This window comes from Ipomoea triloba, chromosome 13, assembly GCF_003576645.1.
Source record: "Ipomoea triloba cultivar NCNSP0323 chromosome 13, ASM357664v1".
NCBI classification, from domain to species: Eukaryota; Viridiplantae; Streptophyta; class Magnoliopsida; order Solanales; family Convolvulaceae; genus Ipomoea; species Ipomoea triloba.
Genome location: NC_044928.1, coordinates 5,692,249 through 5,704,535, shown reverse-complemented (window position 1 = coordinate 5,704,535; position 12,287 = coordinate 5,692,249). Strand labels below are relative to the sequence as shown.

Genomic DNA, 12,287 nt, shown 5'->3' with positions numbered 1-12,287 from the left:
TATATATATATATATATATATATATATATATATATATATATATATATATATATATATATATATATATACATATATTTCTATTCAAATGTGGCCGCGCCTTCCCGTGCGGTCGGTGCGGAATACACCACTATGTATACAAATATACACCACTCAATGTTAGAAAATGCATCTCAATGAAAATACACAAAAACACCAAAAAACACACCACACACTCAAAATAATGAATCATAACTCCCCTGCCCCTAATGGTGCATTTTCTAACACTGTGTGGTGTATATTTGCATACCTAGTGGTGTGTTTTTTGGTGATGCGTACCTAATGGTGCATATTTGTTGTGTGCATTTTCTAACATTGAATGGTGTATATTTGTATACATAGTTGTGCGGCCGCACTGACCGCACGTTAAGGCGCGGCCACACCTGATTATAACTCAATATACATATATATATATATATATATATATATATATATATATATATATGTATACATATATATATATGTATACATATATACATATATATATATATGTATATATATATATATGTATATATATACATATATGTATACATATATATATATACATATATATATATGTATATATATATATATATACATATATGTATATATATATATATATATATATATATATATATGATGAACGAGGATTACAATTCAATAACAGAATTACTGAGAATTGGAGTACCTATATGAGAGTCAGCTACAAACCCTCCTAACCTATAGGTACTAAATATTGACTGATTACAAACCACTATTATTAGAACTATATAATACATAAGAATAATATGTCACATGACTCACACGCCCCCTCAAGCACAAGGTTGGGAGGAAACAACATTGAGCTTGGCACGAAGAGTCTAAAAACGCTGAGCAGGTAGTGGTTTGGTGAAGATGTCGGCTAGCTGATCTTGAGTAGACACAAAGGAAACAGTTAACTCTCCGGAGGCCACCTTGTCTCGAACAAAGTGATAGTCAACTTCGACGTGTTTGGTGCGAGCATGAAAGACAGGATTGGCGGCCATGTAGGTTGCTCCGAGATTGTCACACCACAATGTAGCAAGTTGTCCAGAGTGTAGTTGCAGCTCGCGGAGTAAGGAAACCACCCACGTGACTTCTGCAGCAACATCCGCCAAGCCCTTGTACTCAGCCTCGGTAGACGAACGAGCCACAGTGCGCTGCTTCCGGGAGACCCAAGAAATCAGATTGGTACCACAGAAAACAGCATAACCACTAGTCGATTTTCTGTCTATAGGACAACCAGCCCAGTCAGAGTCAGAATAGCCATGCAGGATGGAGTGCGGTGATGGAGTAACCTGCAAACCCATGTCTAACGTGCCCTTAACATAACGAAAAACCCTCTTGAGTAGACCCCAGTGATCTGCGGTGGGTGAATGCATAAACTGGCAGAGGCGATTAACCGAAAAGGACAAGTCTGGCCGAGTGATAGTCAAATACTATAGAGCTCTCACAATGCGGCGGTACTGCGTGAGATTATCAAAGGGTTCAAGAGAAAGAGTAGCTGATTGAGTAACAGCAGCTGGAGTAGCCAAAGCCTTGCAGTCAGTCATACCAGCCCTAACCAGAATATCCTGCATATACCGTTTTTGAGATAATAGAAATCCATCATTATACGCCAAGGTTTCAATCCCAAGAAAGAATCCAGGTGTGCCTAGATCCCTGATCTTGAACGCAGTAGATAGACGATGAAGGAGAGAGTGAATTAAAGTAGTATCATTACCCATCATGATGATATCATCAACGTAGACAAGGAGATATACCCGAGAGTCTCCTACTGTGTAGTAAAATAAGGAGACGTCGGTTTTGGAGGACGAAAAACCCACGGATAATAAGAAGTCATGAAGCCATTTAAACCACGCACGCGGAGCTTGCTTCAGCCCATATAATGAACGCTGGAGATGACAGACATGGTCCGGGTGAAGCGGATCTTCATACCCTGGTGGTTGCTTCATATAAACTGTTTCCGGTAGGTGACCATTTAAAAAGGCGTTGTGAACATCCAACTGACGAAGAGTCCACGAATGGCTAACTGCGAGAGAAAATAGTAGCCGGAATGTGGTGGGTTTCACCACGGGACTGAAGGTGTCAAAGAAATCCTCCCCTGCGACTTGGTTGAACCCCTTCGCAACAAGCCGTGCTTTATACCTGTCAATAGTGCCATCAGCTTTGCGTTTGGTGCGGTAAACCCATTTACAACCAATGATATTCATAAGTGGAGTTGCGGGCACCAGTTTCCACGTGTTGTTGTGTAGTAACGCATTGAACTCCTGATCCATTGCATCCCGCCAGTGTGTGTGTTTGACAGCTTGAGTGTAGCAAGATGGGTCAGTAGTCGCATGTAGAGCATAAAACTGCTCGCCGGTGCCCCGTGTCTTTTTACGTGTCCTCATAGCATGACCACTGGCGGTGACTTGGGTAGGTGCAACCTGTGTACCCGTAGATGTCGACAATTGTGGGTCAGACTGAGTCCGAGATGAAGATGACGGAATAACTTGAGTCTTAGACGTGTTTGGTTCCGGTGGTATATTTAGTGGCATGGAGTTAACACTTGTGTGGATCGGAGCTATTGCCCACGGCGTAGGTGAAGTTTCTGTAGGTATATCACCCTGCAAAGTAGCCTGAAAAGGAAAAAAACTTTCGTCAAAGCGAACATGGCGACAGATGTAGACTTTTCCAGTGTTATGGTCTAAGCAACGGTATCCCCTATAGGAAACTGGGTAACCTAGGAAAACACACGGGGCAGACCGAAACTCGATTTTGTGACGATTGTAGGGCCGGAGGTAAGGAAAACAACGACACCCGAAGACACGGAAGAAGGAGTAAGGGGGTTGAGTATTATATATTTGATAATGGGGTGCTTTGAAATTTATAGCAGACGAGGGTAAGCAGTTAATTAGGAAGGTGGCCGTTTCAAACGCGTAATCCCAATATTTAAGTGGAGTAGAACTTTGAGCAAGTAACGTGAGGCTTGTTTCGACAATGTGACGATTACGACGTTCTACCCTCCCGTTTTGTTCATGTGTATAAGCACAGGATTGCCTGTGTGTAATCCCCAACGTTTCAAAAATAGTATGTAAACGACGATATTCCCCTCCTAAATCGGACTGTATGACTTTGATAGAACGCGAAAACCGTCGTTCTACCATCGCTCGAAACAACGTAAAGATTTTATATATATTAGATTTTACACTGAGTAGATAAAACCAGGTATACCGAGAATAGTCATCTACAAAAAGAACAAAATAACGACAACCTGAATTGGAAATAATAGGTGATAAATATTGACAGGTAATTAGCCTCTCATTTGCATGATTTCTTTCGGTATTGATCCCATCTGGAGCTCACGTAATGTGGCTGTTGTGGAGGTATTAATGCCTTATAATGCTAGGAATAAAGATTTCATATTAATCATTTTTATATATACAAATGTTAAGGAATCTCTTTTAATTAATTGTAATTATTGTTAGTTTTTTTAATACTATTGACTCTATTACAATTTAGTATTTGTCCATATATACTTTTCTCGACCTAACTTGTGACTTCCCATTTGAGATAGTCACAAGGTGCTATTATGATATAATAAGTTACTTAGCGTAATAATTGCTAGTTTGGTTACATTTATAATCACAAATTAAACTTGCCTCAAACGTGGGCTTTGACTTTTAAATCTTACCCCAAAAATTTCATTATTCTAACACATAAATTAAATTATTTTAACACATAAAGTACATTATTCTAACTTATAAAATATATTATCTTACCTCATAATATTCATTATTCTAACACGCGTGTGCAACAAAGAATTTTTTTAACATCAAAATGACATCGTTTTGGATCGTGATCCATGCAATAATTTGTCCATGAGTTGTAGATTGGCTCAAGAATTAGATATTGAACCAAGAAGGCGCATCAACAACTGGAGCGGGCTGCAAGCTGCAGCCGAAGGGCGCCTAGAGTTGTTGGCTTGGGATAAAGAAACTAAAGAAATTTAATTAGCTTAGGAATCTATAAACTTAGTTTCGGATCTTATGTTTAGGATCATATCACTAAATACAATGCCATTCGTTATACGGTGGATCACGGTCCACAATGCATTGTGGATTATGGTCACAAAACGACGATGTATTAGTAAGTGGGAGAAATGGCAGTCCTTAGTCCTAACGAAGCTCCGTAACTAATACTATAGTTTATCTCAAAAGATACTGCATCACATTTATTTTTATATTATCGAATGAAACTGTAGTTATATCGAACTGTAAGTCTGTAACTATAGTTGTGTTGAAATGTAACTGCAGTGTATATAAACTGATACTGAATAACAGTTTCGATCACATTTTTGGGTGTATATTTGTCCAATGAAACTGTAGTCATATTGAAATGATATTGTAGTTGTGTTGAAAGGAAACTGCAGTGTATTATAAAAGAAACTGTAGGTGTGTTGAAAGGAAATTGAATAACAAGTCCACATATTTGAGTGTATAATATCGAATGAAACTGCAGTTATATCGAAAAGAAACTGCAATTGTGTTGAAATGCAACTGCAGTTGTGTTGAAATGTAACTGCAGTGTATATGAACGAAAAGTGAATGGCGCGAAACAGAGGCCGTTTCAGCCGTCTGTTTTCATTAATCAAAACGGCGTGGTTTTGATGCATGCACAGTAAAATTTGCGATACAATGCTATCCAACATGTTTAACGATCTAACATTTCTAAATGCTTCAATTGTGTCACCTTTAGGTGCATCTCCAAAGGACACGCTATTGCGCCAAAATAGAGAAAAAAAAAATGGTGTGTCCCTGCTCCAATCGGCGCACCATTGCACCAAAATTTTGGTGCAACATGAATAGTGCAACGTCATATTTGGTGTTGCACCGTTCATGCTGCACCAAATTTGGTGTGGTATTTTTCTTCCCATTTTATCCCTTGTTTTTATTTCTAATTCTTTTTAGAGTTTTTTGCATTTTTAGTCCCACGATTATAGTGACACTTGCATGATTGGTCTACGACTTTCAAGCTTTGCAATTTTGGTCCATGACTATTGTTTTTGTTACAAAAATGGTCCTTCCGACGCCGGAAAACAAAAACCGACGGATTTTCCGGCAATTTTTCGCCGGAAAAAAAATCGACATATTTTCCGTCAATTTCTCGCAAAAAAAAATTCCCCATTCAAGTAGGATTAAAATTGACATTTCTAAAAAATTAATTTAGTTTATTTTTAATCAAAATTGACATTTCTAAAAATTTCCCTTTTGTGTTGGCAGATGTTACTATTGGGCAAAATTATTCAAATATTATTTTTACTTTTTAGTTTAAATTTAATCTTAATAATATTATTTTTTGTTGATCTTGAATTTGTATTAATAATTTTGAATTTGTACTTAATTGGCTAAAAAGTAAATATAATTTAAATTTAAACAAAAAAGTAAAAATAATTTTGAATTTGTATTTAATTTTACTAAGATTAACTTGGCTACGTATGCTTTTAGAAATGAATTAGTTTTAACTTTAATTAGTTTACTAAATTAAGAAATAATTAAATTGGCTACATATGTTTTTAGAAATGAATTTGTTTTAACTTAAATTAATTGTTTAGAAATGTCAATTTTAATCCTATTTGAAAGGAAATTTTTTTCTGGCGAGAAATTGACGAAAAATATGTCGATTTTTTTTCCGGCGAAAAATTGCCGGAAAATCCGCCGGTTTTTGTTTTACGGCGCCGGAAGGACCATTTTTGCAACAAAAACAACAGTCATGGACCAAAATTGCAAAGTTTGAAGGTCGTGGACCAATCCTGCAAGTGTCACTGTAGTCGTGGGACTAAAAATGCAAAAACTCTTCTTTTTATATCCTTGATTTAGTTTTGATGTATTTGTATATTTTGTAAAATTGTTAAATATAAATTTTATATTATTAAAAATAAATTATATCATTTGAAAGATCGCATCAAGACTATTAAAATAAGACTAATATTGAACATAGATTATTAATTTAAAATGAAACTACATAAAGAAAATTTTTAACAAAATTAAAGCAAATTCAAACAAGAGGTACTAATAATAAAAATTGATTGAGCATATGTGGCAACGATATGGTAATTTGGAAAATTAAGTCTAATGGATGTTCTATGATATATTATTGTGGAATAAAACAAAATATTTGCATTACAATTATATTTTATATTAAAATATTTAATGTTATAATACAAAGTCTTAATTTATGAGAAAATAAATTATTTTAGTGAAGAAATAAAATTTGGTGTAAAATATGGTATAATGGGTTAGAGATGACAAAATTGGTATAATAATATGCATAGAATTTCTTTTTGACGTAAAATTTGGTGCAGATTGCCGGAGATTATCTAATATTAGTATATTACTGCTCCATTTTACTAATGTTTTTTTATGTTATCTTGCATTCTTTCCGTTTTCATTTGCAAATCACGCCATAATTTTTGCGCGATCGAGTTTCTAATTTTCCATAAACCATATTGTATTGAAAAGTAAAACTTCTAACACATAACAACACTGTTTTAAAGAAAAACCTAGTAGTCATATTCTTTTTCAAAACAGTCTAAAGAGTACAGCTACAAGGTAATGAAGGGGTGAAATTATAGGATGAAACTCTTATTACTACCTATGTCAATATAGTTAATAATAAAGACGCAACTTTATTTCTTTATACTTGCATAACAATCATCACTACATTTTGATGACAGAATGCTCGACTCAATCCTCCATAAATCTCAACCCAACACTTATATATAAAGGTCAAAATTGAACTATTGGACACAAAATCTATCTTTTGCAAGACGGGGCCTAAAGAATACGACGACTATTACACATTATTGATTTGAATCCCTCATTGGTAATAACTGAGTGAAAAGTCTTTAGTCTCCAAAGTCCCCTTATAAATCTTTGGTGAATTGAAGTCTATGACGAGAGCTGCATTAAGCTGACATTGTCATTGCATTAATACTCACCAACAATATTCAACATCTATTTTTAATTTAAATAACTAAGAATTGAAACACTTCGTGGGAAAATAAAAAATAAAAAGAAAAAAGAAACTTTACATTGCAGTCCACACCAAAACTAGCAAGAAAATATATTATTGCGTATACTTCTCTTTCCCTCATTCTCCTTTTAAAAGTATTTCACAGTATTTTTTTTTTTCACCCAAGAGGGATATGATGCACGGAATTGATTTTCTATAATATTTTAAAAATATTTGGATCGATATATAATTATATAAATTATAACATCAAATATTATATATTGTAATTGAAAAGATGATTTGAATCGATTATGTTTTGTGATGTTATCCTTGCTTGAATTTAACCAAATAATTGTTGAATTAATAGCTATATCAGTGTTTATGATCAGTATAACTTTGGGATGTAAGCATCTAGTGTATATATATATATATATATGTGTGTGTGTGTGTGTGTGTATACACACTAGTACAAAAAAATAAAAAATAAATACGAATATATCCTTACTTACAAAAGGTGAAATCCCTCGCCCCATGGATCCTACATCCCAGATTGGCAAAATGATAAATCATGGTGACTTAACATCCTCTTAAGTGAGAGGGCCACTACTTGTTGTCCAACTAGATGGCATACATAAATACGAATGCATGGAATTCTTAACTTAATATCACATTTGTCACTTAATTATATGTGTTTTTTGGAAAGAAGGAAGGGGAGACCTAGCCCGGCTCCCGGATCTCCCCCTTCCTTCTTTCCAAAAAAAATTATAATTAAGTGACAAATGTGGTATTAATTCAAAAAGTATTACATGCGGAGGAGCAACGTAGGGGGTAGGGCACTGGATGGGGTCTACCCAATGGTTTATTCTTTAAGGCAAAAAATTGTATGAGGCTGTCTCACCATGAGACGGGTTGGTCGGGTCGGATCGAGATGAAAATGTAATACTTATACGCACAAATGTCATACTTATATGATCAAATGTAATACTAATCAAGAATAAAATTTTTGTTACTTATAAGGGTAAATGTAATATTTTTAAGTGAAAATACAATACTTTTACATTTCGATTTAAAAGAATTACATTTTTCCTCAAAAATATTATATTTTCCCTTATCAGTAAGGGGCACTTGTCAACATTACTTATTATGAAAAATGTAATAACATAAGTAACAAAATTTGTATTTCTGATTAGTATTATATTTGAGCATATAAGTATGACGTACATTTGCGCATATAAGTATGTCATTTGCATGTTGCTTCGACCCGTTCCGACCCGTCTCACGAATAAGGATCCGTGAGACGGTCTCACACAAGTGTGACCCTTTCTTTAATACATGACAAAGTCTTGGTCGTTATCTAATCTAATTTTCCAGTCCAAAGGAAATTAAAATTTTTCAATAAATATATTACGTATATGGTAAGCAGAATGCCATGGATCCGGATCCATATTAACAATTTAGAACTCTATTTCCACAATTTTAAAACTCTATATTCAAAATTTTAGAACTCTATATTCACAATTACATAATTCTATATTCACAATTTCATAACTATATATTCAATAGTATAACACAATTTTTGAATCTATATAACAAAATTGTGAATATAGTGTTCAAAATTTGTGAATATTGAGTAATGTAATTTTGTATATTGAGAACTAAAATTGTGAATATAAAATTCTAAAATGATGAATATAGAGTTCTAAAATTGTGCACATGAACCCGGGCCCACCTTGCAAGGTGGACCCGTGTCGATCGTCCATAGCATAATTTGCCTTCTTTCCTCATCCTTCCCCGCCCTAATTATGGGTGGTGGCTTGGTGGGCTGAATCTTTCGCAAATTATACTGTGGGCCATGGTTCAAAATGATGTCGTTTCTTTTAATGAAAAAAAGACACCCATCCGTGTCGTCCGCATCGTTAGGAGTAAAGTAGCTATATTTCTGTAACATATTCAGTTTAATTTTATATATATACACTACAGTTTCATTTCAATACAACTACAGATTCATTTTGATATAACTACAGTTTCATTCCACATTATACACTTAAATATGTGAAACTGTCACTCCAATGTGAGGCAGTTTCATTTTAGATAAACTATAATTTCATTTACGGGGCTCCGTTAAGATGTGACGACAACCGTTTCTTTACTTAAGAAAGGGCGTCGTTTTTGAACCATAGTCCACGCACGATATAACGATTGTGAATCTTCCATCATGTCATCAAAACGTGACGTTAACTATTACGCAAATATAAGGAAATACATTTATTATTGACTATAGCTTTTGATCCTAAAAATTTGAGAACTATTCTCTAAGTGAGAATGTCTGGACAAATCCAAACCATTGATCTGCAAGATCTAATGGATGGGAATTCAAGTAAAAAATGAGTGGGGTCATTTTCATAAATATTACAAATTTTTAAAATGAGCTCGATTTTTTTTTCATAAATATTACAAAGTTTGTTTATTTTGAACTGTTAGATCTACTAGATCAATGGTTTGAATTTGTCCACACGTACTCACCTGGGACATGGTTGGTGAGAACATACCCGAACTTATGGATAAATCTAAACCATTGATCTAGTAGATCTAACAGTTAATAAATAAAACTTTGTAATATTTATGAAAATGACTCAGCTCAATTTAAACATTTGTGATATTTATAAAAATGACCCTGTTATTTTTTACTTTGATTTCTCATTCACCAAATCTTGCAAATCAATGGACAATGGTGTAGATCTCACTTGGGAGTGGTTGTCATAGGATTTATTGTATGGCAATTGCGTGTAATGTGGACCATGTGGTGACGCAATAGGATGATCATATCACAAGTCTAGAATGATTGAAGTTGAATATTCTCACCCCTCCACTCTATAAATAGCGAGCAAGCCTTCGTTCTGATCACACACCAATTCAAATTAAAGTAGCATTTCACTTACAAATATGGATTGCCGCCTAATCACCACTCTTCCACTGCTCCTCCTCCTCCTCACCCTCTTCACATCTACCTCCGCCGTCAACTTTGAAGTTCATAACAACTGCCCCTACACCGTTTGGGCGGCCGCAACCCCAGTTGGCGGCGGCCAACGCCTCGACAATGGCCAAAGCTGGAACATCAACGTGCCGCCCGGCACAAAAATGGCACGTATATGGGGTCGCAAAAACTGCAACTTCGATGGTAGCGGCAGAGGTGGATGCGAGACCGGCGACTGCGGTGGGGTGTTACAGTGCACCGGGTGGGGTAAACCGCCCAACACCCTGGCCGAGTTCGCCCTAAACCAATTCAACAACCTCGACTTCTTCGACATCTCCAACGTCGACGGTTTCAACATCCCCATGAGCTTTGGCCCCACCAGGCCCGGACCCGACAAATGCCACCAAATCTCATGCACCGCGGATATCGTGGGCCAATGCCTCGGCCCTCTTAGGGTCGCCGGAGGGTGTAACAACCCTTGCACCACCTTTGGAGGACAGCAATATTGCTGCACCAATGGACCATGTGGTCCCACAGATTATTCAAGGTTTTTCAAGACAAGATGCCCTGATGCTTATAGTTACCCTCAGGATGATGCCACCAGCACTTTCACTTGCCCCGGAGGAAGCACTGATTATAAGGTTGTCTTCTGCCCATAATCAAATTACGGATCTGTGGAAGTGTTAAATTTAATGCCATGCCTTATAATGTTAAAAAGTATAAAGGCTTTAAATAAATATTATGAATAACTCGGCATTATATATATATTTTGTAATGCAATTTCCACTTTTTATAATATATTTCTCTATGGATGTTTTTATTTTTATTATTAAGTTTAGTTTTGTTGTTATCTCAAGATTTCTATTAAAAAAAATTAAACTAGGTTTACCAACATTGAATACTAAGCTATTTATAGTATGCAAAATATATTTAAAATATGGAAAATACAATAAAATGTAACTTGAACGATTCTATATATAATTTGGAGATCGAGTTTGAGTATAATCAGGGGTGCAGATTCAGAAATTTTTTTTCAGTGTGAGCCAAAGATTAATACAAATGAGATAGTTAAAAAGAAAAACAAAAAAAAAAACACTTAAAGCTCTGCCACCGAGTACAATTTTAGCATACACTTAAAGGTCCACGATATAATTTGCGCATTTGTTACCATGTAGGCCTAAGGTGGTTGAGTATATAATAAATACTTGTTGCTTTCAATAACGCTACTACATGAAATTATAAATGACATTAATTAAAGGCAAATGTGTATGGTATGATCTATCTATGTAAATAAGAAAAAATATTGTAACTAAATAAATTGAAATAATACTGGTACATAAAAATGACATCAATAATAATGAATATATGTACATACAATAATGAATAATTTATGTACCTAAAGTAATAAGTTTATGTACATATAGATTCATTTTTAAAATTAAAATTTTAAAAGAAAAATATCTATATGACTGTCATTTAAAAATCTTTAAAACAATTATTAAAGAGTCAATTCCTTTTTTGGTCCTAGACTTATAGTGACAAAGACAAAGTCCTCCATAAAAATTTTTACCATTTTTTGGACAGACTTATTGTAACGAGGACAATTTTGGTCCTCCGTCTATTATCTCGTTAGTTGACCGTCTACATGAGGGGCATTTATGTCATTCAATGTGGTGGGTGAGGAAGAATAGTTGACTGTGGATGATTTATTTCTAGAAATCAAGAGGGAAGCAGTAGACTTGGTACCATGTTGTTTCTATCATATACAAGTCAATATTTTTGAGAAAGACTTTGAGTTTGCACGGGTTACAAACTCGGAGCTTTTATCATTCAGTTTGGGTAGTAGTCATTGATTAGCACCTTAATATTTTTTTTAATGATTTTGTATTGTAATTTCTCATAGTAATAATATTTTCTAATATTTATAGTTGACCACCCGCGTGAACTCCATTGTGACACCTTCCCGGAGGTACTTTAATTAGGCCCAATCTTTCCTTCTTACAATAAAAAAACACCTCAAAGTAAACCTTGTTCCACCACACTTACCTACATTCAAGCAAAATTAACATAAAATGAAGCACAATTATGAGCCACTCCATGGCTTATCAATAGTGTTGTGGGATTCTTATATTTTTAGCTAGTTTGTCAATTATTCCCTTACTTGGAAAACTATCTAGTTCCATCGCAAGGATACACATACATGAGACTTTAATTAATTTAGATTTTAATTATTGTTAGCTACAAACCGGAAATATAAATTTTTGAGTCACCTGTCCACACAAGT

The 12,287-nt window shown here is 34.8% G+C and overlaps 1 protein-coding gene across 1 annotated transcript; it reads left to right on the top strand.

Moving 5' to 3' along the window:
• The first annotated feature begins 9,941 nt into the window (after positions 1-9,941).
• LOC116001041 (osmotin-like protein OSML15) lies at positions 9,942-10,821 on the top strand. Its single transcript, XM_031240948.1, has one exon. It carries the CDS (start codon positions 9,973-9,975, stop codon positions 10,660-10,662), a length of 690 nt encoding a protein of 229 aa, XP_031096808.1. The 5' UTR covers positions 9,942-9,972; the 3' UTR covers positions 10,663-10,821.
• Positions 10,822-12,287: the final 1,466 nt, after the last annotated feature.

Bases quoted from the DNA above. Each gene is read 5' to 3' on its own strand.
- LOC116001041 (XM_031240948.1), top strand. From the start codon at position 9,973: ATGGATTGCCGCCTAATCACCACTCTTCCACTGCTCCTCCTCCTCCTC.